The 27,329-nt window shown below is 48.0% G+C and overlaps 1 protein-coding gene across 1 annotated transcript in view; it reads left to right on the forward strand.

Annotated features, from left to right (window-relative positions):
* DNHD1 (dynein heavy chain domain 1) overlaps window positions 1-27,329 on the forward strand; it is a 349,228-nt gene that overhangs the window by 109,977 nt on the left and 211,922 nt on the right. Inside the window, exons 9-11 of the mRNA XM_069760007.1 lie at window positions 3,974-4,243; window positions 7,807-8,044; window positions 8,170-8,327. Coding sequence (XP_069616108.1) covers window positions 3,974-4,243; window positions 7,807-8,044; window positions 8,170-8,327 — 666 coding nt within the window. The remainder of the gene's footprint in view (window positions 1-3,973; window positions 4,244-7,806; window positions 8,045-8,169; window positions 8,328-27,329) is intronic.

The following is a 27,329-nucleotide window of genomic DNA, read 5'->3' on the forward strand; positions in this document are numbered from 1 at the left end:
AGCCAACTTAATGGCCAAAAGTTCACGGTCTCCGATGGTATAATTGCGTTCAGAGGCAGAAAACGTTTTAGAGAAGAATCCGCAAGGAACCAGTCGACCCGTAGGAGATCTTTGGGAGAGCACCGCTCCGGCTCCCGTGGAGGAGGCATCCACCTCGAGAACGAATGGCTTGTTAACCTCAGGATGGTGCAATACTGGAGCGGACGAAAAAGACTGCTTCAGGAGAACAAAGGCATTTTCGGCCTCCGGGGTCCAAATCTTCGGGTTGGAACCCTTGTGGGTGAGAGCAGAAAGAGGCTGAATCACAGAAGAGAAATGGGATATGAACTGCCTATAGTAATTAGCGAATCCCAGGAACCGTTGGATAGCCTTTATTCCATAGGGACGTGGCCAATTGAGAATGGCATTCACTTTCTCAGGTTCCATCTTGAGACCGGAATCCGAGATAATGTAACCAAGAAAGGGCAGCGAGGTTTGTTCGAAGAGACACTTCTCATACTTCGCATAAAGACGATTCTCTCTCAAACGTTGCAGAACCAAACGAACACTTCTTCTGTGGGACGGCAAATCCACAGAAAAAACCAGGATGTCGTCTAAATACACCACAACACAGGAGTAGAGAAGGTCACGGAAAATATCGTTAACGAACTCCTGGAAGACTGCTGGAGCGTTGCAGAGGCCGAACAGCATGACCAGGTATTCATAATGGCCGTCTCGGGTGTTAAAAGCGGTCTTCCATTCATCGCCGGCACGAATACGAACTAGGTTGTACGCTCCCCGGAGATCTAACTTAGTAAAAATTCGCGCCCCTCTAAGTCGATCAAAGAGCTCTGGAATGAGAGGTAGAGGGTACTTGTTCTTGACCGTGATGTTGTTTAAACCTCTATAGTCGATGCAGGGTCGAAGCGAACCGTCCTTCTTCATGACAAAGAAAAATCCCGCACCTGCAGGAGAAGAAGACTTACGAATTAATCCTTTAGTCAAGTTCTCTTGAATGTATTCAGACATCGCTCTGGTCTCAGTTGAAGAAAGTGGGTAAATTCTCCCTCTAGGCGGGGTGGAACTGGGAAGAAGCTCGATCGGGCAATCATAGGAACGATGTGGCGGAAGAGTCTCAGCCTCTTTTTTATCAAAAACATCAGCAAATGTCCAGTATGGAGAGGGTAATCCGGAGGGAATGGAAACTGCCTGAGGAGGAACTACAGGAGTAACGGACAGTAGGCATTGCTTTTGACAAGTAGATCCCCAACGGAGCACATACCCCGAACACCAGTCCAGAGTTGGTTCATGAGTTCGGAGCCACGGCAACCCAAGTAACATAGCATGGGCAAGGTGAGGCAAGACATAAAAGGTGATCTTCTCCCGATGTAGGGCACCGATCCGTAGTTCGACCTCCTCCGTAATTAGGGTAATGGCGTCTTGCAAGAGTCTCCCATCTACGGAAGCGATCAGACGAGGAGTGTCCAGAGAGATAACTGGAATGCGAAGTCTCCGAACCGCTTCAAGGCTGATAAAGTTGCCCGCCGCACCCGAATCCACATACGCGACCTCGGAAAAACGTTTAAGATTAAGAACAAGTAAGACAGACAAAAACAGGGGTAGAGAGGAATCAGAAACACCTAGGGAGGCCTCTCTTACCTGTCCTAGGTGGAGGAGTTTTCCGGACCCTCAGGGCAGGATCGCAACAAGTGAGAAGCGCTACCACAATAAAAGCAGAGCCCTTGGAAACGTCTCTCCCGACGACGTTGCTCTGCCATCTTGACACGATCTACTTGCATGGGCTCAGGTACGGATGCAGCAGAGGGCGTCAAAGGACGCGGACTCCCAGGCCTACGGACTGGTGGTAGGGAGCGAACAGGCCTCCTCTCCTTGGCGGTCTCACGGGTTCGCTCTTGGAAGCGTAGGTCTATGCGCGTAGAGAGAGCTATGAGGTCCTCCAAAGAGGTAGGAGTATCTCGTCCAGCCAACTCATCTTTTATCCGACTGGACAGACCACGCCAGAAAGCCCCGACTAAAGCCTCGTTGTTCCACCCCAGCTCAGAGGCTAAAGTACGGAAGCGAATAGCATATTGGCCTACCGTTAGAGAACCTTGCTGAAGACTAAAAAGAGACTCCGTAGTGGAAGCTAATCGCCCGGGCTCATCAAAAACTTTGCGAAAGGTCTCCAGGAAGAAAGCTAACTGAGAGACTATGGGGTCGTCCCGCTCCCAGAGGGGATTGATCCAAGCTAAGGGACAAAATAAAAGCCACTTTGGCCCGATCAGTCGGGTATTGCTGGGGAAGAAGTTCGAAGTGGAGACGGCACTGGTTTAAGAACCCCCTACAGAGTTTGGGATCGCCGCTATACCTGGGAGGTTTGCCGAGACGAGGTGGCGGGTGAGGTATGGAGGAAGAATTTGAGTCTTGTGACACCACCTGAATGGGGGGCGTAGGGACAGACTGCAGGTTGAACAAGCGGTCGTCAATGGAGGCCATATAAGTCAGCATGCGTGCCTGCGTATCACGCTGCTGGGAGAGCTCTTGCTGAAGGCTCGCTAGATGAGAAGCACTGACTGGGTCGGCGGCCTGTAATGAGGTCAAACAGGACTCCATATTTTTCAAGAAAGTTGATTGTCGCGCAAATGTGCCAATTCCTTTTGAGCAGAAAACGCGGCACTTGCGGGGTCCATGGCCTGAGTGTTCTGTTATGCTATCTGAGAAGAAAGCGAGAGTGGACCCTCTGGACCGTGGCAAGGTACTACCTCCGGGCGAGCAGACCAGGTGTTAACCAACCCCTATACAGGGACTGGCTGGGGCAGGCCCGAAGAAGACCCAACCACGGTAGCAGATACCAGAAGGGACGGCTCAGGGAAAAAAACAAGAAAGAAAAACAAAAAACGGAACACAGGAGCGGGATACACGGAGGCAGGGAAGCTGGAGCACAATGGAAGACACGGAGACTGGAAGACAAACTGTACTGAGGAGAAGCAGGAGACGGAGGCGAAACTGAAAAGAAAACGAGAGAGATGACAGGATAAGTAGAGGCACAATGGCGAGAGGCAAGCGAGAGATACCGGGCTAGCACAGGCACAAGACGAGAAGGGGCCAGAGGCAAAGGCAAAAAGCAAATGACACTCAGGCACCTCCTAGCAGGGAAGGTGGCCTGAAATACTGAGGGTCTTACCGGGATTGGTTGAAACTACTGGATCCCGGAAGCAGGAGAAGCCAGACTGGAACGCAGGCGCCCTCCATAGAACCCTGCGCGCCGGCGCAGATGCCGAACCTCCCCAGCAGGATGTGGAGGAGGCGGGGCCTGCAGAAGATGAGCGCGCTGCCCCCCGGAAGCAATACAGCGGGGACGAACAGCGGCGGAAGGAGTCGGCGCCACAGAAGAGGCAGGAGGAATGACATGCCGGGACCCGAACGAGGAGCGGCCGAAGCAAGCAGGGACAGCGCGCCGGCGGCCAGAAGCGGCGCGACGAGGGTAAGTAGCGGCGGCCGTAACATGGTGTCTCTCATAATGCTGAGAGACCTCGCTGCGGTTCTGTGGATGGAGAAATTAATGGTTTCTCAGCTTGGACTGCTGGTGGTTGGAGCTTCAGTGTCAGTTCAGCAGGGCCCCCTGGCACCACGTGTCTCCATGTTATGGGTGTTGTTCTGATGCCACGTCACCCTGTAATTCACTATTATTATAAGTGATCACAGGAACAGTTCGAAGGTCAATCATATGATCCAGTGCAATCATTTAGTGCAGCGTGAGTGGATTGGGGCAAGTCTGAGGCATCACGAACCTCCAAATGATCGGCAAATTATGTCTTCACCCGCAGATGATGGACCCCAGGGACCAGGAACGGACCATGACACCTCCTCCCACAGAACTCGGTAATGTACTGCAGCAGATACTGATGTGTCCACATGAGTTACAAATAAGGGGACGTTAATGATTTGGTGGGGTGCCCAGTGCTCCGAGTAGCACCCTGAAATCTGTATGTAGACACTCACTACATTATTCCAAATGGAAGCTTCTGTTTTAGGACCCCCCTTGCCTCCCATCTGTGGTGGGCAAAATCTTCGCCAAGTTGTTTCAGCAGCTGCCCTGCCACCTGGTGAATGCAAAGAAATGCCAAAACTGGGAGAACTGAAGATTGAGGGGCACCAGCAGAGGGCTCATTACCTCCCACTGAACTTCCAGTATCTGACCCACATGCTCCACATGGGTGGTTCTATCCAGGAGGCTCAAGAGAAACTGCAGAGACTGCTCAAGGTGAGAAGAGGGATCACAAAAGCACCATGTTCAAGAGAGACTGCTGAGAGCAACAGAGCATGAGAGAATAAAGCTGAAGGGACAGAGTGTGGACAAGAGAGGCTGCAGAGACAATGTGTGGAGAAGAGAGGATGCAGGGACAATGTGTGGACAAGAGAGACTGCAGGGACAGAGTGTGAACAAGAGAGACTGCAGGGACAGAGTGTGGACAAGAGAGGCTGCAGGGACAATGTGTGGACAAGAGATGCTGAAAGGACAGTGAGTGTACAAGAGAGGCTACAGGGACAGAGTGTGGACAAGAGAGGCTGCAGGGACAGAGTGTGGAGAAGAGAGGCTGCAGGGACAGAGTGTGGACAAGAGAGGCTGCAGGGACAATGTGTGGACAAGAGAGGCTGCAGGAACAATGTGTGGATAAGAGAGGCTGCAGGGACAATGTGTGGACAAGAGAGACTGCAGGGACAATGTGTGGACAAGAGAGGCTGCAGGAACAATGTGTGGATAAGAGATGCTGCAGGGACAATGTGTGGACAAGAGAGGCTGCAGGGACAATGTGTGGAGAAGAGAGGCTGCAGGGACAATGTGTGGACAAGAGAGGCTGCAGGGACAATGTGTGGACAAGAGAGGCTGCAGGGACAATGTGTGGACAAGAGAGGCTGCAGGGACAATGTGTGGACAAGAGAGACTGCTGAGAGCAACAGAGCATGAAAGAATAAGGCTGTAGGGACAGAGTGTGGACAAGAGAGGCTGCAGGGACAATGTGTGGAGAAGAGAGGCTGCAGGGACAGAGTGTGGACAAGAGAGGCTGCAGGGACAATGTGTGGACAAGAGAGGCTGCAGGAACAATGTGGATAAGAGAGGCTGCAGGGACAATGTGTGGACAAGAGAGACTGCTGAGAGCAGCAGAGCATGAAAGAATAAGGCTGTAGGGACAGAGTGTGGACAAGAGAGGCTGCAGGGACAATGTGTGGAGAAGAGAGGCTGCCTGGACAATGTGTGGACAAGAGAGGCTGCAGGGACAATGTGTGGACAAGAGATGCTGAAAGGACAGTGAGTGGACAAGAGAGGCTGCAGATGTGTGGACAAAAGAGGCTGCAGGGACAATGTGTGGACAAGAGAGGCTGCAGGGACAGAGTGCGGACAAGAGAGGCTGCAGGGACAGAGTGTGGACAAGAGAGGCTGCAGGGACAGAGTGTGGACAAGAGAGGCTGCAGGGAAAATGTGTGGACAAGAGAGGCTGCAGGGACAGAGTGTGGACAAGAGAGGCTGCAGGGAAAATGTGTGGACAAGAGAGGCTGCAGGGACAATGTGTGGACAAGAGAGGCTGCAGGGACAGAGTGGACAAGAGAGGCTGCAGATGTGTGGACAAGAGAGACTGCAGGGACAGAGTGTGGACAAGAGAGGCTGCAGGGACAGAGTGTGGACAAGAGAGGCTGCAGGGACAGAGTGTGGACAAGAGAGGCTGCAGGGACAATGTGTGGACAAGAGAGGCTGCAGGGACAGAGTGTGGACAAGAGAGGCTGCAGATGTGTGGACAAGAGAGGCTGCAGGGACAGAGTGTGGACAAGAGAGGCTGCAGATGTGTGGACAAGAGAGACTGCAGGTACAGAGTGTGGACAAGACAGGCTGCAGGGACAATGTGTGGACAAGAGAGGCTGCAGGGACAATGTGTGGACAAGAGAGGCTGCAGGAACAATGTGTGGATAGAGGCTGCAGGGACAATGTGTGGACAAGAGAGACTGCATGGACAGAGTGTGGACAAGAGAGACTGCAGATGTGTGGACAAGAGAGACTGCAGATGTGTGGACAAGAGAGACTGCAGGGACAGAGTGTGGACAAGAGAGGCTGCAGATGTGTGGACAAGAGAGACTGCAGGGACAGAGTGTGGACAAGAGAGGCTGCAGGGACAATGTGTGGACTAGAGAGGCTGCAGGGACAGAGTGTGGACAAGAGAGGCTGCAGGGACAGAGTGTGGACAAGAGAGGCTGCAGGGACAGAATGTGGACAAGAGAGGCTGCAGGGACAGAGTGTGGACAAGAGAGGCTGCAGGGACAGAGTGAGGACAAGAGAGGCTGCAGGGACAGAGTGTGGACAAGATAGGCTGCAGGGACAATGTGTGGAGAAGAAAGGATGCAGGGTCAATGTGTGGACAAGAGAGGCTGCAGGGACAGAATGTGGACAAGAGAGGCTGCAGGGACAGAGTGTGGACAAGAGAGGCTGCAGGGACAGTGTGGACAAGAGAGGCTGCAGGGACAGAGTGTGGACAAGAGAGGCTGCAGGGACAGAGTGTGGACAAGAGAGGCTGCAGGGACAGTGTGTGGACAAGAGAGGCTGCAGGGACAGAGTGTGGACAAGAGAGGCTGCAGGGACAGAGTGTGGACAAGAGAGGCTGCAGGGACAGAGTGTGGACAAGAGAGGCTGCAGGGACAGAGTGTGGACAAGAGAGGTTGCAGGGACAGAGTTTGGACAAGATAGGCTGCAGGGACAATGTGTGGAGAAGAAAGGATGCAGGGACAATGTGTGGACAAGGGAGGCTGCAGATGTGTGGACAAGAGAGACTGCAAGGACAATGTGTGGACAAGAGAGGCTGCAGGGACAGAGTGTGGACAACAGAGGCTGCAGGGGCAGAATGTGGACAAGAGAGACTGCATGGACAGAGTGTGGACAAGAGAGGCTGCAGGGACAGAGTGTGGACAAGAGAGGCTGCAGGGACAGAGTGTGGACAAGAGAGGCTGCAGGGACAGAGTGTGGACAAAAGAGGCTGCAGGGACAGAGTGTGGACAAGAGAGGCTGCAGGGACAATGTGTGGACAACAGAGGCTGCAGGGACAGAATGTGGACAAGAGAGACTGCAGGGACAGAGTGTGGACAAGGGAGGCTGCAAGGACAGAGTGTGGACAAGAGAGGCTGCAGGGACAGTGTGGACAAGAGAGGCTGCAGGGACAGAGTGTGGACAAGAGAGGCTGCAAGGACAGAGTGTGGACAAGAGAGGCTGCAGGGACAGAGTGTGGACAAGAGAGGCTGCAGGGACAGAGTGTGGACAAGGGAGGCTGCAGGGACAGAGTGTGGACAAGGGAGGATGCAAGGACAGAGTGTGGACAAGAGAGGCTGCAGGGACAGAGTGTGGACAAGAGAGGCTGCAGGGACAGAGTGTGGACAAGAGAGGCTGCAGGGACAGAGTGTGGACAAGAGAGGCTGCAGGGACAGAGTGTGGACAAGAGAGGCTGCAGGGACAGAGTGTGGACAAGAGAGGCTGCAGGGACAGAGTGTGGACAAGAGAGGCTGCAGGGACAGAGTGTGGACAAGAGAGGCTGCAGGGACAGAGTGTGGACAAGAGAGGCTGCAGGGACAGAGTGTGGACAAGAGAGGCTGCAGGGACAGTGTGCTAGGATGAGGCTTCCAGGACGGTGAGTTGTCTGGAGAGGCTGCAGGGACCATGTGTGGTTTCAGTATGGTCATGAAAGGCTGCAGTTACCTGTATGCTCATGATGCTGCTCACAGAGGGTTTACAGAGACTTGGCTGGTGGGTTTTAGCTCTCGGCCTCCTGATATCTCTTTTTTCTGCAGGACTCTCTTCTAGAGGTCAGGGCATTCTGTGAAGAACACTCCTGGCTGTCTGACATCTACCTCTATGTCCAGTCCTGGTCTCCTCACATTCTGGAGAATCTACGGGGAAGATCGACCCAAGATTATGAAGATCTGATCCTTAAACTTCAGCAGTGGGAACGACAAGTCCATGGACTTAAAGACTATGTTACCACAGCCATGATGGAAGTCAACTGCGAGTTCCTCCACACACTGACTGGTAAGAAGGATGATCGCTGCTCTGAAGGACATATCTATGGTTTATACATCAGACAGATCAGAGGACCCTCATTCATTTGATAGAAAGAACCAACTGAGAATTTATAGTGACACCATATCTTTCAGGTCCAGGCCTGGCTATCATATTACAGGATATCCTTGTCCTCCTGACCTCAGAGGTGGACGACAAGTCTCATTCCCTGATCTTCGACCTATCACAAGCTCTGGAGATCTTCAGAGGGGTCTCCACTGAAATCTCATCATTTTCTAAAGGTGCACACAAGGTAAGATATCAGAAGCCAAAGGTAAAGGGCCTTGGGTCAGCAACATCTAAGGAGAATGACAGAGGCATGAGGATTAGATACCTGTATAGTGCGGTATGAGAATGATGTTTTTGTGTATGTATATGTTATGTACGTGGTTGTGGAACCACTCTGCCACAGGAGAGCCTGGACTGGCGTAACTAAGCGACCACCTGGTTCTTCACTAGAGCCCCTTATGGTTCTTTTAGACTTGAGCCACAAGTGGACACTAGGTGCTACTCCAGGACAGACCGGAACCGTGGCTGCTGACCCCCAAAGGGGCAGGTAAGCCGGACTTGCCAGTAACCGGTTAACAGGAGGACTTGCTGCTCGTAGACAGAAAAGATTGAGGATCAGTAGCGCACTGCTGGCCCACAGGACTGGTACTGGGTCAGGAACGAACAGGATAAGTTCAGGAACACAATACGGACTCGGGTACAGGATCACAGGTGCAGGTTTAGACATGACTGGGGAGGGTAGCGGTATATGTGCGGACAAGATGGATCAGGTTCTGGACTTGATAGAGGCAGGACGGGCTCAGGAACAGGTTACAAGAGTACGGACAGGATCAGGTTCAGACAGGGCAGGCAGGATGGACAGGATCAGGTTCAGGGAACACAGGTACAGGGACCTTACAACTAGGTAGCAGCAAACACACTGATTACTAAATTTGCTAAAACACCTTCCAATAAGCATGTTAAAGCATATATTTACCTGGATTTGTGGTACAACCATGGATGTCTGGAATAAAAAGTTGCATCGTTAATAGTGATGAGCGAGTATACTCGTAGCTCGAGTTTTCCCGAGCATGCTCGGGTGTCCTCCGAGTATTTTTGTGTGCTCGGAAATTTAGTTTTCGTCGCCCCAGCTGCATGATTTGCGACTGCTAGACAGCGTGAATACATGCGGGGGTTGCCTCTTTGTTAGGGAATTCCCACATGTATTCAGCCTGTCTAGCAGTCGCAAATCATGCAGCTGAGGTGATGAAAACTAAATTTCCGAGCACGCCAAAATACTCGGAGGACACCCGAGCATGCTCGGGAAAACCTGAGCAACGAGTATACTCGCTCTGATTCATCTTATTCCAAAGGTTGGCCACTGGTGAGCAAGGCTGAACCAGAGTTACACACAGGGTAAATCACTATATAAGGCCAGAGAAACATGAGTAAGACAGAAGCAGAAACTGGGGTACCTGTACATGTACAGTGTGCTGATACCTGCATAATTAGGGACGCCCATGAAGTGTTGTGAATTTTCCAGGAGGTTCTCTGTTTTGGTTCTTGCATCTCTGATATTCCAGATGGATGATGTTTAAAAGCTCCTTGGTGATGATGTGAGTATATGTACAGTACTTAATCTTTATATGTACTTAACCTTTGTATGTTAACATATACAAAAGTGTACACAATCATACTATTCCTTTAATTTTGTACTTTGAAATAAAATTGCGTTATATCACATGTAGTAGCCTTCTTTAATGCCATATCCGAACCTTAGTGTCAAAAATTTGGCAATACAGGGTGGTATGCAGACGAGAAGTCTAGCACTACGTTCTGAAGCTTGCACAAAGCTGGCCAGAATCTGAATCTGAACTGTACACTTCGGTCGGACATGATGTGACTAGGAACCTATGAAGATGGAAGATGTGCTGGATGAGTTTCTCTGCAAGCTCCGGAGCAGGCGGAAGGCCTGGCAATGGGGTAAAATGTGCCACTTTTGAAAATCAATCCATCATTACCCAAATGACAGACAGCCGGAGAACACAGGAAGGTTGGTAATAAAATCCATGGCGATATGCTGGCAAGGCGCCGAGGGCACAGGAAGTGGTAGGACTCGCACATATGGCAGTTGCCTAGGAGTCTTGTTGTGGGCACAGGAAAGGAAAGACTGGAATGAACTCCATGATTTTCTTACACATGGTAGGCCACCAATAGTGACGTGATATGATCTGCAACCTCTTTCTCTGCCCGGCATGGCCGGTCACCTTGGAGGAGTGCCCCCATAGCAGAACATTGTCTCCTATCCGATTCTGAAACCAAAGTCTTTCCTGGAGGAATTTGGGCCAAGTTTACTGGAGCCACAGTAACCTTGCTGGACTAATTGATGATGAATTGAGGTTCCGCCTCTTGGTCAGTGTGCAAGAAGGAGCGAGAAAGTGCATCAGCCTTGATATTTTTGTCAGCTGGCCGAAAATGCAGAACAAAATTAAAACGAGATTGGCCAGGTACTTATGGTCTGTATAAATGACAACCTGAAGAACTGCTCCCTCAAGAATGTACTGCCACTCCTCTACAGCCATCTTTATTTTCAACCACTCTCGTTCTCCAATCGAGCATTTGCGCTCCAGTAGAGAGAAGGCCTCAGAGAATAAATCATAGGTCATAATACGGCCGGAGGGGGACTTTAGGTTAAGAACTGCTCTTGCCCCAGAAGATGAAGCATCTACCTCCAGAAACAATTGTTTATTCACTTCTGGTTGCTGTAATACTGGAAAAGGCTTGTTTCAATGAGAGAGAAGCGTTATCAGCCTCTGGAGTCCATACCTTTTGGATTGGCACTCTTACGGATCATTTCAAAGATGAGAGTGGACTGGGACGAAAAATTCAGAATTAATTTATAGTAATTGTTGAATTCTAGGAATTGCTGGATATCTTTAATGCCGGCAGGGGGTGGTCACTTGACATTTTATCTGGATTATTCTTCAGGCCCGTGTCCGAGATTATATAACTTAGAAAGGCAGAGAAGATTGTTCAAACACACATTTTTCAAATTTAGCATACAGGCTATTCTCTCTAAGTTCCTGCAGGTCTTGGAAAATTTTCCACCTATGAGAGGACAGATCTGAAGAGAAGACCAAGATATCATCCAGATAAATAAGGACACAAGTATATTGGAGGTCACTGAAGAAGTCGTTCACGAATTCTTGGAAGAGAGCTGGGGCATTGCTGTGCCCAAACGGCATACCACGGTATTCATAATGACCGTCCAAGGTGTTGAAAGCTGTCTTCCATTCATCACATGGGTGTATCACCAAGGAAGGTGACGGGCACAAGGGGGCATTCTTTGCGTCTGGAGGAGAGAAGCTTTTTCCACCAACATAGAAGAGGATTCTTTACTGTTAGGGCAGTGAGAATCTGGAATTGCTTGCCTGAGGAGGTGGTGATGGCGAACTCAGTCGAGGGGTTCAAGAGAGGCCTGGATGTCTTCCTGGAGCAGAACAATATTGTATCATACAATTATTAGGTTCTGTAGAAGGACGTAGATCTGGGGATTTATTATGATGGAATATAGGCTGAACTGGATGGACAAATGTCTTTTTTCGGCCTTACTAACTATGTTACTATGTTACTATGTATCCGGATTAGATTGTATGCTCCTCTTGGATCCAGCTTGGTAAAAGTTGTGGCACTTCTGAGGCGATCGAACAACTCCGGAATCAATGGCAACGGATATTTGTTCTTGACTTTGATGTAATTGAAAACCCTATAATCTATGCAGGGCTGAATAGTCCCATTCTATTCGTTTTCTTGACAAAGAAGAAGCTGGCTCCTGCCAGTGACAAGGACTTCTGAATGAATCCCCTTGCCAGATTTTCCTTAACATACTCGGACATCGGATTGCTGTCTCATCTCCTGCAATATATTCTAATGATATATAATTCCAGGTACTGCACACAATTCCTGCATGAGTCCCGCAAATGTTATTCATCTTTGCTGCATAGATAATGGTATTTAATTATTACAACTTACTATGTTTGTCCTCTTATGCTCTGAGGTCACCTAACTTCTCAAAGTGGTTGATGATCCATGCAGGCCTGGACATTTGTTTATCTGTTCACTACATTTATTGTGTCCTTCTGTCTCAACTTAGTCTGATAACGAGAGAGGGGGAAAAACAGTAAAGGCCCCGTCACACATAGCGAGATCGCTAGCGAGATCGCTGCTGAGTCACAAGTTTTGTGACGCAACAGCGATCTCAGTAGCGATCTCGCTATGTGTGACACGTACCAGCGATCAGGCCCCTGCTGTGAGATCGCTGGTCGTGTCGGAATGGCCTGGGCCATTTTTTGATCGCTGAGGTCCCGCTGACATCGCTGAATCGGCGTGTGTGACGCCGATTCAGCGATGTCTTCGCTGGTAACCAGGGTAAACATCGGGTAACTAAGCGCAGGGCCGCGCTTAGTAACCCGATGTTTACCCTGGTTACCATTGTTAAAGTAAAAAAAAACAAACGCTACATACTTACCTACCGCTGTCTGTCCTCGGTGCTCTGCTTCTCTGGTCTGGCTGTGAGCGCCGGTCAGCCGGAAAGCAGAGCGGTAACGTCACCGCTCTGCTTTCCGGCCGCTGTGCTCACAGCCAGACCAGAGAAGCAGAGCACCGAGGACAGACAGCGGTAGGTAAGTATGTAGCGTTTGTTTTTTTTTACTTTAACGATGGTAACCAGGGTAAACATCGGGTTACTAAGCGCGGCCCTGCGCTTAGTTACCCAATGTTTACCCTGGTTACCGACATCGTTGGTCGCTGGAGAGCGGTCTGTGTGACAGCTCTCCAGCGACCAAACAGCGACGCTGCAGCGATCCGGATCGTTGTCGGTATCGCTGCAGCGTCGCTGTGTGTGACGGGGCCTTAAGATCTAAGTAAGTCTGTCTCCTATATATTGAGACATAGCTTGTGGAAGCATTCAGGCAGGGGACCATTCGTGCACATTTCATCAAAGTACTGGCAGTTACAACATGGCAGTTAGATAGGGCAGGAGACAGGGAAGACAATCTAATAAATCTATTCCCTGCACATTTGGAACAGAAGAAATATTCACCATATGTATTTGTATAATCTATATCCTGGTTGCTGCATTCACTCACATTCACTGACCTTGCATTAACCCTTTATACTCCATCCATATCGGCCCCTCTGTCCTTGCCTCTCCTATGTATAGCACTCATACTCTGTTCACATTGCTTAACAGCACAGATCCATTCAGTCCCACCATCCAACACAAGAGACGCTCTCACAAATCACTTAACCATCTGCTCACTCTTTCTATCCTCCTTCTCCTAGTCGCTGGAGACATCTCTCCCAACCCCGGCCCCCCATGTTATAGCCAGTCAAACCTCCCAACTGCTACACTCAGAAACCCCGCTAACCTTATTAATATTCCATGCATGCCTTCTGTGTCATGATCCCAATGGCAGGGGATAACAAAAGGACAAGCACAAAAAACAAAACCAGCTCTAGGGTGATGGAAACTGAGCTGACCGCGATCCTGAACCTCAACACACAACTAGCTGTAGCCGGGGAACGTGCCTACGATGATTCCTAGACGTCTCGCGCCAGCCGAAGAACTAACTTTCCCTATTAGAAGAAACACAGACCTCTCTTGCCTCCAGAGAAACACCCCATAGAAATAGCAGCCCCCCACATGTAATGACGGTGAAATGAGAGGAAAGCACATACGTAGTTATGAAAACAGATTCAGCAAAATGAGGCCCGCTAAAGCTAGATAGCAGAGGATACAAAAGTGAACTGCACGGTCAGCGAAAAACCCTACAAAAAACCATCCTGAAATTACTTGAACTCATGTTCCAACTCATGGAACATGAGGAGTAATATCAGCCCACTAGAGCAACCAGCAAAAAGGAATCACATATCTGCAAGCTGGACTAAGACAAAAATTAAGCAAAACGTGGAACAGGAAAATCAAAAACTTAGCTTGTCCTGAAGAATACAGAAGCGGGAAGCAGAGGTAACAAGACACACTGATTACATTGATAGCCGGCGAGGAAATGACAAGAAAGCCAGATTAAATAGGAAACTCCCATATCCTGATGGAACAGGTGGACACCAGAGACCGCAGAGAACACAAGTCACCCAGTACCATCTGTAACCACCAGAGGGAGCCCAAAAACAGAATCCACAACAGTACCCCCCCCTTGAGGAGGGGTCACCGAACCCTCACGAGAACCACCAGGGCGACCAGGATGAGCCCTATGAAATGCACGGACCAAATCAGCAGCATGAACATCAGAGGCAACCACCCAAGAATTATCCTCCTGACCATAACCCTTCCACTTGACCAAATACTGGAGTCTCCGTCTGGAAACACGAGAATCCAAGATCTTCTCCACAACATACTCCAATTCTCCCTCCACCAGCACCGGAGCAGGAGGCTCAAGCGAAGGAACAACAGGTACCTCATACTTCCGCAACAACGACCAATGGAACACATTATGAATAGCAAACGATGCCGGGAGATCCAAACGAAACGACACAGGGTTAAGAATTTCCAAGATCCTATAGGGACCGATGAACCGAGGCTTGAACTTAGGAGAAGAGACCTTCATAGGAACAAAACGAGAAGACAACCACACCAAGTCCCCAACACGAAGTCGAGGACCCACGCGGCGACGGCGATTAGCAAACTGCTGAGCCCTCTCCTGGGACAACTTCAAATTGTCCACCACATGACTCCAAATCCGATGCAACCTATCCACTACCATGTCCACTCCAGGACAATCAGAAGGCTCCACCTGACCAGAGGAAAAACGAGGATGAAACCCCGAATTACAAAAGAAAGGAGAAACCAAGGTAGCAGAACTAGCCCGATTATTAAGGGCAAATTCGGCAAGCGGCAAAAAGGTAACCCAGTCATCCTGATCAGCAGAAACAAAACACCTTAAATAAGTTTCCAAGGTCTGATTAGTTCGTTCCGTCTGGCCATTCGTCTGAGGATGGAATGCAGACGAAAAGGACAAATCAATGCCCATCTTAGCACAGAACGTCCGCCAAAATCTAGACACAAACTGGGATTCCCTGTCAGAAACGATGTTCTCCGGAATCCCATGCAAACGAACCACGTTCTGAAAAAACAGAGGGACCAACTCAGAGGAGGAAGGTAACTTAGGCAAGGGTACCAGATGAACCATCTTAGAAAAGCGGTCACACACAACCCAGATGACGGACATTTTTTGAGAGGCAGGGAGATCCGAAATAAAGTCCATGGAAATGTGCGTCCAAGGCCTCTTCGGGATAGGCAAAGGTGACAACAATCCACTGGCCCGAGAACAGCAAGGCTTAGCCCGATCGCAAACCTCACAAGACTGCACAAAAGAACGCACATCCCTCGACAAGGAAGGCCACCAAAAAAACCTGGCCACCAAGTCTCTAGTACCAAATATTCCAGGATGACCTGCCAACGCAGAAGAATGGACCTCGGAGATGACTCTACTGGTTCAATTATCCAGAACAAAAAGTCTTTCAGGCGGACAACGATCAGGTTTATCCGCCTGAAACTCCTGCAAAGCACATCGCAAGTCTGGGGAGACAGCCGACAAAATCACCCCATCCCTAAGGATACCAGTGGGCTCAGAATTTCCAGGGGAGTCAGGCACAAAACTCCTAGAAAGAGCATCCGCCTTCACATTCTTTGAACCTGGCAGGTATGAAACCACAAAATCGAAACGGGAGAAAAACAGTGACCAACGAGCCTGTCTAGGATTCAGACGCTTGGCAGACTCAAGGTAAATCAGATTTTTGTGATCAGTCAAGACCACCACACGATGTCTAGCACCCTCAAGCCAATGACGCCACTCCTCAAATGCCCACTTCATGGCCAAAAGCTCCCGATTACCAACATCATAATTCCGCTCAGTGGGCGAAAACTTTCTAGAAAAGAACGCACATGGCTTCATCACTGAGCAATCGGAGCCTCTCTGTGACAAAACCGCCCCCGCTCCAATCTCGGAAGCATCAACCTCAACCTGAAAAGGAAGCGAAACATCTGGCTGACGCAACACAGGAGCAGAAGAAAACCGGCGCTTAAGTTCCTGAAAGGCCTCCACAGCCGCATGAGACCAATCAGCAACATCAGCACCCTTCTTAGTCAAATCCGTCAAAGCCTTAACAACACTAGAAAAATTAGTTATGAAACGACGATAAAAATTAGCAAAGCCCAAGAACTTCTGTAGACTCTTAAGAGATGTAGGCTGCGTCCAGTCACAAATAGCCTGAACCTTGACGGGATCCATCTCAATAGTAGAAAGGGAAAAAATATACCCCCAAAAAGAAATCTTCTGGACTCCAAAGAGACACTTTGAACCTTTTACAAACAAAGAATTGGCCCGCAGGACCTGAAACACCTTCCTGACCTGCTGAACATGGGACTCCCAGTCATCCGAAAAAACCAAAACATCATCCAAATACACAATCATAAATTTATCCAGATATTCACGGAAAATATCGTGCATAAAGGACTGGAAGACAGAAGGAGCATTAGAAAGTCCAAAAGGCATCACCAAATACTCAAAATGGCCCTCAGGCGTATTAAATGCGGTTTTCCACTCATCACCCTGCTTTATCCGCACAAGATTATACGCACCCCGAAGATCAATCTTAGTGAACCATTTAGCCCCCTTAATGCGAGCGAACAAATCAGTCAACAATGGCAAAGGATACTGATATTTAACTGTAATCTTATTCAAAAGACGGTAATCTATACAAGGCCTCAAGGAACCATCTTTTTTGGCCACAAAAAAAAAACCTGCTCCCAAAGGGGACGAAGATGGACGGATATGTCCCTTTTCCAAGGACTCCTTAACATAATCCCGCATAGCAGTATGCTCTGGCACTGACAGATTGAACAAACGACCTTTAGGAAATTTACTGCCAGGAATCAAATCTATAGCACAATCGCAATCCCTGTGAGGAGGAAGCGAACTGAGCTTAGGCTCCTCAAAAACATCCCGATAATCAGACAAAAATACCGGAACCTCAGAAGGAGTAGATGAAGCGATAGAAATCGGAGGTGCATCATCATGAACCCCCTGACATCCCCAGCTTAACACAGACATCGTTTTCCAGTCCAAGACTGGGTTATGAGTTTGTAACCATGGCAGACCAAGCACTAAAACATCATGTAAATTATACAGTACCAGGAAGCGAATCACCTGATGAACGGGAGTCATACGCATGGTCACTTGTGTCCAGTACTGAGGTTTATTCATAGCCAAAGGTGTAGAGTCAATTCCTTTCAAAGGAATAGGGACTTCCAGAGGCTCCAGACTAAACCCACAGCGGTTGGCAAATGACCAATCCATAAGACTCAGGGCAGCGCCTGAATCCACATAGGCATCGACGGGAATGGTTGATAATGAACAAATCAGAGTCACAGACAGAATGAACTTAGACTGTAAAGTACTAATGGCAACAGACTTATCAACCTTTTTTGTGCGTTTAGAGCATGCTGATATAACATGAGCTGAATCACCACAATAAAAACACAACCCATTTTTCCGCCTATAGTTTTGCCGTTCACTTCTGGACTGAATTCTATCACATTGCATTGTCTCAGGTGCCTGTTCAGAAGACACCGCCAAATGGTGCACAGGTTTGCGCTCCCGTAAACGCCGATCAATCTGAATAGCCATAGTCATAGACTCATTCAGACCTGTAGGCGCAGGGAACCCCACCATAACATCTTTAATGGCCTCAGAAAGGCCATCTCTGAATCTTGCAGCCAGGGCGCACTCATTCCACTGAGTAAGCACCGACCATTTCTGAAATTTCTGACAATATATTTCTGCTTCATCTTGCCCCTGAAAGAGAGCCAATAAAGCTTTTTCAGCCTGAATCTCTAGGTTAGGTTCCTCATAGAGCAAACCCAATGCCAGAAAAAACGCATCCACATTGAGCAACGCAGGATCCCCTGGTGCCAATGCAAATGCCCAATTCTGAGGGTCACCCCGCAGGAAAGATATAACAATCTTGACTTGCTGAGCAGGGTCTCCAGAAGAGCAAGATTTCAAAGAAAGAAACAACTTGCAATTGTTCCTAAAATTCAGAAAACTAGATCTATCTCCAGAAAAAAACTCTGGGATAGGAATTCTAGGTTCAGACATAGGAGCATGTACAACAAAATCTTGTATATTTTGAACCTTAGCAGCAAGATTATTCAGGCTGGAAGCCAAACTCTGGACGTCCATGATAAACAGCTGAGGTCAGAGCCATTCAAGGATTAAGAGGAGGTAAGACGCAGCCAGGCTGCAATTAAGGCTATGCAGCAAACTCTGAGGGGAAGGAAAAAAAAAAAAAAACTTCCTCAGACTACTTTTCCTCCTACTTCAGCCAATACGATTACCACTTTTTGGCCGGCTATACTGTCATGATCCCAATGGCAGGGGATAACAAAAGGACAAGCACAAAAAACAAAACCAGCTCTAGGGTGATGGAAACTGAGGTGACCGCGATCCTGAACCTCAACACACAACTAGCTGTAGCCGGGGAACGTGCCTACGATGATTCCTAGACGTCTCGCGCCAGCCGAAGAACTAACTTTCCCTATTAGAAGAAACACAGACCTCTCTTGCCTCCAGAGAAACACCCCATAGAAATAGCAGCCCCCCACATGTAATGACGGTGAAATGAGAGGAAAGCACATACGTAGTTATGAAAACAGATTCAGCAAAATGAGGCCCGCTAAAGCTAGATAGCAGAGGATACAAAAGTGAACTGCGCGGTCAGCGAAAAACCCTACAAAAAACCATCCTGAAATTACTTGAACTCATGTTCCAACTCATGGAACATGAGGAGTAATATCAGCCCGCTAGAGCAACCAGCAAAAAGGAATCACATATCTGCAAGCTGGACTAAGACAAAAATTAAGCAAAACATGGAACAGGAAAATCAAAAACTTAGCTTGTCCTGAAGAATACAGAAGCAGGAAGCAGAGGTAACAAGACACACTGATTACATTGATAGCCGGTGAGGAAATGACAAGAAAGCCAGATTAAATAGGAAACTCCCATATCCTGATAGAACAGGTGGACACCAGAGACCGCAGAGAACACAAGTCACCCAGTACCATCTGTAACCACCAGAGGGAGCCCAAAAAACAGAATCCACAACACTTCTGCCTTTCAATTGTGCCCTTTGGAATTCTCGCTCGTTGTGTAATAAACTCTCCTTCATCCATGACTTTTCCCTTTCTGATTCACTTAACCTCCTGGCCCTTACTGAAACCTGGATCCAGCAGTCAGACACCACCCCTGCTGCTGCTCTTTCATATGGTGGACTACACTTTTCTCATACTCCAAGATCGGACAACAGCAGGTGGAGGCGTTGGTCTTCTCCTATCAATCAAATATACCTTCCAAGTTATCCCCCAAGTACCCTCACTTGTCTTCCCTTCTTTTGAGATCCATGCTGTCAGACTCTACATCCCCTTCTCCATGCGAGTGGCGGTGGTGTATCGTCCTCCCGGCCCCTCTCATCAGTTCCTGGATCACTTTGCCACCTGGCTTCCACATTTTCTCTCCTGTGACACCCCCACCCTCATCATGAGTGATTTCAACATCCCCATTGCCTTTCCCCTTTACCCATCTGCTTCTCACCTTTTATCTCTAACCTCCTCTTTCGGCCTCTCACAGCATACTAACTCTCCAACTTATGAAGACAGAAACTCTCCCAGCTTTGCTCAGTGGATGATTTCACAAACTTCCCTCTCCCACTCTCTGACCACAACCTTCTTTCATTCTTGGTTAAGAACTGCCATCCCGCTCAGGTCACCCCACTTTCCACACTTATAGAAACATACAGGCCATTAACACCCAGAAACTTATGAAGAACTTGCAGTCCTCATTGGCCCCAATCTCCTCCATCTCATGTCCTGATTCTGCTCTGAAGCATTACAATGAAACTCTGCAAAGTGCCCTGGATGAAGCTGCACCTCCAATACATAGAACAACTCGGCAAAGACGGCGACAACCGTGGCACATGCTGCAAACACGTTTCCTGCAGTGGTGCTCCAGGTGCGCCGAACGTCTGTGGAGAAACTCTAATCTACCCGAAGATTTCATCCATTATAAGTTCATGCTAAAGACATACAACTCTGCCCTTCACATCTCCAAATAAACCTATTTCAACACCCTCATCACCTCACTGTCCAATAACCCTAAACGTCTCTATGACAGTTTTCATTCCCTACTCAACCCAAGAGTGCAGGCTCTAACCACGGATCTCCGCTCTGACGATCTGGCCAATTACTTCAAAGAAAAAATTGACCATATCCGACAGGAAATTTTCTCCCAATCCCTTCATACCATGCACTGTCCTCCCTCCCCCACTGCATCTAGTTCACTCTCTGGCTTTGATCCAGTTACAGAAGAAGTAGTAATCAGGCTCCTTGCATCTTCTCTCCCGACCACTTGCACCAGTGACCCTATTCCGTCACATCTCCTCCAGTCCCTTTCCCCTGCTGTCACCTCTCACCTAATGAAAATATTCAACCTCTCTCTCTCTTCCGTTATCTTTCCCTCCTCATTTAAGCATGCCATCATACATCCATTACTTAAAAAGCCATCCCTCGACCAAAACTTTGCCGCTAACTATAGACCTGTCTCTAATCTTCCCTTCATCTCTAAACTCCTCGAATGCCTGGTCCACTCTCGTCTTATCCACTATCTCTCAGATAACTCTCTTCTCGACCCTCTTCAATCTGGTTTCCGCTCTTTACACTCTACTGAAACTGCCCTCTCTAAAGTCTCTAATGACCTACTAACAGCTAAATCTAATGGTCACTACTCCATGCTAATTCTCTTGGATCTCTCCGCAGCATTCGACACTGTGGATCATCAGCTCCTCCTCACTATGCTCCGCTCCATCGGCCTCAAGGACACCGTTCTCTCCTGGTTCTCCTCCTATCTCTCTGACCGATCCTTCACTGTATCTTTTGCTGGTTCCTCCTCCTCTCATCTTCCCCTTACTGTTGGGGTTCCTCAAGGATCAGTCCTAGGCCCCCTCCTCTTCTCGTTGTATACTGCCCCTATTGGACAATCAGTAGATTTGGTTTCCAGTACCATCTCTATGCTGACGACGCCCAATTATACATTTCTCCTGATATCATGCCGACCATTTTAGAAAACACCAGTGATTGTCTTAACGCTGTTTCCAACATCATGTCCTCCCTCTATCTGAAACTGAACCTGTCAAAAACTGAACTCCTCGTGTTCTCTCCCTCTGCTAACCTACCTTTGTCTGACATTGCCATCTCCGCGTGCGGTTCCACCATTACTCCCAAGCAACATGCCCACTGCCTTGGGGTCATACTTGATTCCGAGCTTTCATTTACCCCCCACATCCAATCATTGGCTCGCTCTTGTTACCTGCACCTCAAAAATATTTATAGAACTTGACCTTTTCTTACTTTCGACACTGCAAAAACTCTTACTGTTTCTCTTGTTCATTCTCATCTGGACTATTGTAACTCTCTACTAACTGGCCTCCCTCTTACCAAACTCTCCCCTCTCCAATCTGTCCTGAATGCTGCAGCCAGGATCATATTCCTCACCAACCGTTACACCGATGCCTCTACCTTGTGCCAGTCATTACACTGGTTACCCATCCACTCAAGAATCCAGTACAAAACTACTACCCTCATCCACAAAGCACTCCATGGCTCAGCACCACCCTACATCTCCCTGATCTCAGCCTACCCATGCCCTCCATTTTGCTAATGACCTGAGGTTAACATCCTCAATGATTAGAAAATCCCACTCCCGTCTCCAAGACTTTTCATGTGCTGCGCCAATTCTTTGGAATGCACTACCCAGGTTAATACGATTAATCCCCAATCCCCACAGTTTTCAGCGTGCCCTAAAAATGCATTTGTTCAGACTGGCCTACCGCCTCAACACAGTAACCTAACTATCCCTGTGTGGCCCATTCAAAAAACTTAAACCTTAATCAGGCTCCTCGCATCAGGTCCTCTCATGCTTTATGCAGTTATTAGCCCTCTGTGTCTGTACTGTTACATACTAAGGCTGATAACCTGCAGCTTTACATGAACATCCGAACAATGAAAGCAATTGTTACCATCTACAGTGCCTACAAGTAGTATTCAACCCCCTGCAGATTTAGCAGGTTTACACATTTGGAATTAACTTGGCATTGTGACATTTGGACTGTAGATCAGCCTGGAAGTGTGAAATGCACTGCAGCAAAAAAGAATGTTATTTCTTTGTTTGTTTGTTTTTTTAAATTGTGAAAAGTCTTTTCAGAGGGTCATTTATTATTCAACCCCTCAACCCACCAGAATTCTGTTTGGTTCCCCTAAAGTATTAAGAAGTAGTTCAGGCACAAAGAACAATGAGCTTCACATGTTTGGATTAATTATCTCTTTTTCCAGCCTTTTCTGACTATTTAAGACCCTCCCCAAACTTGTGAACAGCACTCATACATGGTCAACATGGGAAAGACAAAGGAGCATTCCAAGGCCATCAGAGACAAGATCGTGGAGGGTCACAAGGCTGGCAAGGGGTACAAAACCCTTTCCAAGGAGTTGGGCCTACCTGTCTCCACTGTTGGGAGCATCATCCGGAAGTGGAAGGCTTATGGAACTACTGTTAGCCTTCCACGGCCTGGACAGCCTTTGAAAGTTTCCTCCCGTGCCGAGGCCAGGCTTGTCCGAAGAGTCAAGGCTAACCCAAGGACAACAAGGAAGGAGCTCCGGGAAGATCTCATGGCAGTGGGGACATTGGTTTCAGTCAATACCATAAGTAACGTACTCCACCGCAATGGTCTCCGTTCCAGACGAGCCCGTAAGGTACCTTTACTTTCAAAGCGTCATGTCAAAGCTCGTCTACAGTTTGCTCATGATCACTTGGAGGACTCTGAGACTGACTGGTTCAAGGTTCTCTGGTCTGATGAGACCAAGATCGAGATCTTTGGTGCCAACCACACACGTGACGTTTGGAGACTGGATGGCACTGCATACGACCCCAAGAATACCATCCCTACAGTCAAGCATGGTGGTGGCAGCATCATGCTGTGGGGCTGTTTCTCAGCCAAGGGGCCTGGCCATCTGGTCCGCATCCATGGGAAGATGGATAGCACGGCCTACCTGGAGATTTTGGCCAAGAACCTCTGCTCCTCCATCAAGGATCTTAAGATGGGTCGTCATTTCATCTTCCAACAAGACAACGACCCAAAGCACACAGCCAAGAAAACCAAGGCCTGGTTCAAGAGGCAAAAAATCAAGATCAAGGTGTTGCAGTGGCCTAGTCAGTCTCCTGACCTTAACCCAATTGATAACTCCAGAGACCTGTGCCGGCCTGATCAGGTCTTATAAAAGACGATTATTAGCTGTAATTGCAAACAAAGGTTATTCCACAAAATATTAAACCTAGGGGTTGAATAATAATTGACCCACACTTTTATGTTTAAAATTTATAAAAATTTAACTGAGCAACAAAACTTTTTGGTTTGTAAGATTTATGCATCTGTTAATAAATCCTGCTCTTGTTTGAAGTTTGAAGGCTCTAACTTATTTGCATCTTATTAAACCTGCTAAATCTGCAGGGGGTTGAATACTACTTGTAGGCATTGTACGTCTCGTGTCTCCCTTTTTCCTCATAGATTGTAAGCTTGCGAGCAGCAGGGCCCTCACTCCTCTTGTATCTGTTTTGATCTGTATTTATGGTTATGCTGTAATGTCTATTGTCTGTACAAATCCCCCCTATAATGTAACGTGCTGCGGAATATGTTGGCACCATATAAATAAAAATTATTATTATTATTTATATTATTATTAATAAGAAAAGGATCTCTACCTGGGACAGGAGATAAATATGGCCTCATGGAGATGAAGATAGGGGAAGCAGATCTAAAGGGCAGTCGTACGGCCTATGTGGAGGTAATGTCTCTGCTTTCTTCTTCTCAAATACCTAAGCATATGACCAGTAGACAGATGGTAATCATGACAGAGAAGATGGAGCCACCAACGGCCAAAGAGGTTGCACTAGTACAAGACACTTTTCAAGACAAGACTGTCCCCAACGTAGCAACTCTCCGTATCTACAGTCAAGGATGGGTTCATGCATGCGGGGCCAAGGAAGACCTAGGAGAAGTGGATGAAACCGATTAGGAAGTAAGTAAAAGGCAAACTTTTTAGTTTGCAGCATTCCTATCCCGAGTTCTAATTGCTTGATGGCCACCTGAACAGCTTCGTAAACAATGGATTCTGGAGTTGTCGAACTGGGATCTGGTAATGATCTACCACTGGTAGTTGTATGATGTTCCAGGTATGACATCAAAATGAACTGGAAACCTCCAGAAGTTACAGATGCAGTCAGGATTAGCGGTGAAGAGGAATCGCTTTCACTCAGGGTAGCCTCTACTACTAGCCTAGGCTTGGAAGTTTCCTGGCTTCTTGGGACAAGAGCGAATGAGGTGGCCGGTGTCTCCACAATAGAAGTACAAGCCTTTGACTCGACCTAACTGCTGGTGTTGCTCAGCCAGCTCCACGCTGTCATCCTGCATAGGCTGAAGGAATGAGTGGCCTTTGGAAGGACAGCGGTACTTAAAGCAGCATTCTTTGAAGTGCTGTCTCTCGAGAGTGCTCCTGTAACCAGAGGTCGGTTCAGATGGCCAGGGAAACTATATCGTCCAGAGTAGTGGGAATGTCTCGACCTGCTATCTCACACTTGATCCTTCCGAACAATTCATCCCAGAGGCATCTAACAAAGTCTCATTATTTCAGCTGAGTTCAGAAGCCAGGTGTAGAACAGTATGGCATATTGGCCTACAGACAGAATGTCCTGGCATAGTCTAAAGAGATGAGGCAGCAAATGTAACTCGGCCTGGCTCATCAATTACCTTGTGGATCACCTCTAGGTAAGCCTGTAGATCCGAAATTATAGCATCACCTCTTTCCCACCAAGGGTTGAGCCATGCCAGAACCTCTCCTCCAAGATGAGACATTAGAAAGGCTATGTTCGCCCGATCAGAGGTGTCAAGATCTTATCACACAAATTCACAATATCACAGGCCGGCAAGGTCTCGCAGAACCACCTGCTGTGATCTTTGTGTCGAACAGCTCTATGCTGCCCCCTATCATCCAGATAATTACACGATTGGCCAAAGAATAACAGAGGAGGCTGCAGGTTGTTTGCACCACTTGGCCAGTTATCGGGAAACTAACAGTGAGCATATGGTATATACACCTCCAAATTCCATTGCATGGATTATATGTATATACCTGTACGGTCACCGCTAACGCCATGAAACCCTAGACTACTCGCCGCCACCACCAATCGTTTAGACAAGCCGATTGTACACCACACCCAGCTCTCTAAAGCAGTCATTATGGTGTGGTTCTCCTAACAGCCAGTGCACCCAGCTTTCTCAATAGTGGTCGCTATCCATCTTCCTTTTACAACCAACGCACCGTGCCAGGAACAACTTACATTAACTAAGGTAACTCCTTTATTGCAACCAATTGCATGGTACAAAATATCGCTTTTAGTAGTGGCACTTAAGGCACCAGATCATTGGTAAAGTTCACTGGGGACCCAGGGACCTCATATATATTTTATCTGAGTCATTATATACAATTTTTGTGTCCATTTTGTACCTCTGGAAATTCACCGGACTCTTGGTGACACCACTGGCACACCGCTGCCCCAATCTATACCTACATTGTGTGGACCTAGTTGTTTCCACGTCTCCCACTTTCCGGTGACATTAAATATACTTTCCCGCAGCGTGGTTCTAGGAGCGGCATTTTCCTGTGTACTGATACTTCTATGTGAGGACATAACTTTTTTTTTTGGCGGATTTGCTTTACCACTAGTTGCATAGCGACTGGTTTCTGAGCGCCGTTTTGGACTTTTATTATTTTTATTCTAATTTATACTTTTGAAAACAGGTGGTTGACACCCAAACAGGCAGCTAGAACCCCCAAAGAACCTTGTGTCTAGCGCCAGTGGAATCTATATATATAACAACGAGTACACCCCCCATCAGTAACTCCTCCATCTAGTGTTGTGTGTGACCTCCATGATGTGTAAGGAGGCAGCTAGTCTTCTAGGCCGGGAAGGAACAATGTGGCCATGAGATATTACAGCGTTCATCTTTCTCCATCTCCAGAACGAGCTCTAGAGCCTGGATGATGGAGGGAGAGTGGTGACAACTTATCTCCACAACTCCCCTAAGGCGTCACTGTCACACTGAGGTCTCACTGGAGGCACCAGGCAGCTTCTAGATACATTCTTGTCATGGCCTGGTGCCTTCAGCCATACTTGGTGGTGGCCGTGCCCTTATGTGGGGACACATGACCTGCTGGTGTCAGGGTGGGCACATGAGTTGCATTGATAGGATCATTTAGTCACATGTCCTGATCTATAGTGACAGAGAAGATGCCACCATGACTCCTGCCCTCGGTGTACGGCATTTTCCTTACATGACAATGAAACAAAACTCACATCTGCTGCATTTCTGGAGAAGAACATCTGACGGTGACTCAGTGGCCAAGAGTCTCCTGATAACCGGACCTCTATAGGGAGGTCTGGAGACAAGTTGTCACCACTCTCCATCCGGCATCCACGCTCTAGATCTTGTTCTGAAGATGGAGAAAGATGTATGATGTAATATGTCGCCACTTGTTCCTTCCAGGCCTTGAAGTCTCAGTGCCTCCTTACACATCATGGAGATCACACACAACACTAGATGCAGGAGTTACTGATGGGGGGTGCACTCATTTTTACATCAACAAATTTGAGCGAAAGTGAAGCTTTTGTGATGAGTTATATTATAACATCACTGTCCTGTTATGGGGGAAAATGTTATGTGAAACCGAGAATTGTCAGAAAGTGGAAACAGTTCTTGTGTCCAGTGACATCTTGTTTAAAATGTTACTTTTCACAGGGGGTGTACTCATTTATGCTTAGCACTTTGTATATGTTGTAGTATGAGAATGATGTGTATGTAGGGAGCAGTAAGGTAGTGACGCTTGTAAGAAGCTGTTACCTTATTTACATGACCCTCTCACCATCTGTGACTTCCTTTGTTTCTTGCCACTCATACACGATGTCTTCCTCGTTCACTTCATGTCTTGTGTGTGGTTGCCTGGAGGTTTCTTCATGTTTTTTCTAGGGGGTTTCTTTACATGGGCACTGGGGATGTCTTCATGTGATGTCTAGATTTTTTTCCCATG

Source organism: Ranitomeya imitator, chromosome 3 (genome assembly GCF_032444005.1).
Source record: "Ranitomeya imitator isolate aRanImi1 chromosome 3, aRanImi1.pri, whole genome shotgun sequence".
NCBI lineage: Eukaryota > Metazoa > Chordata > Amphibia > Anura > Dendrobatidae > Ranitomeya > Ranitomeya imitator.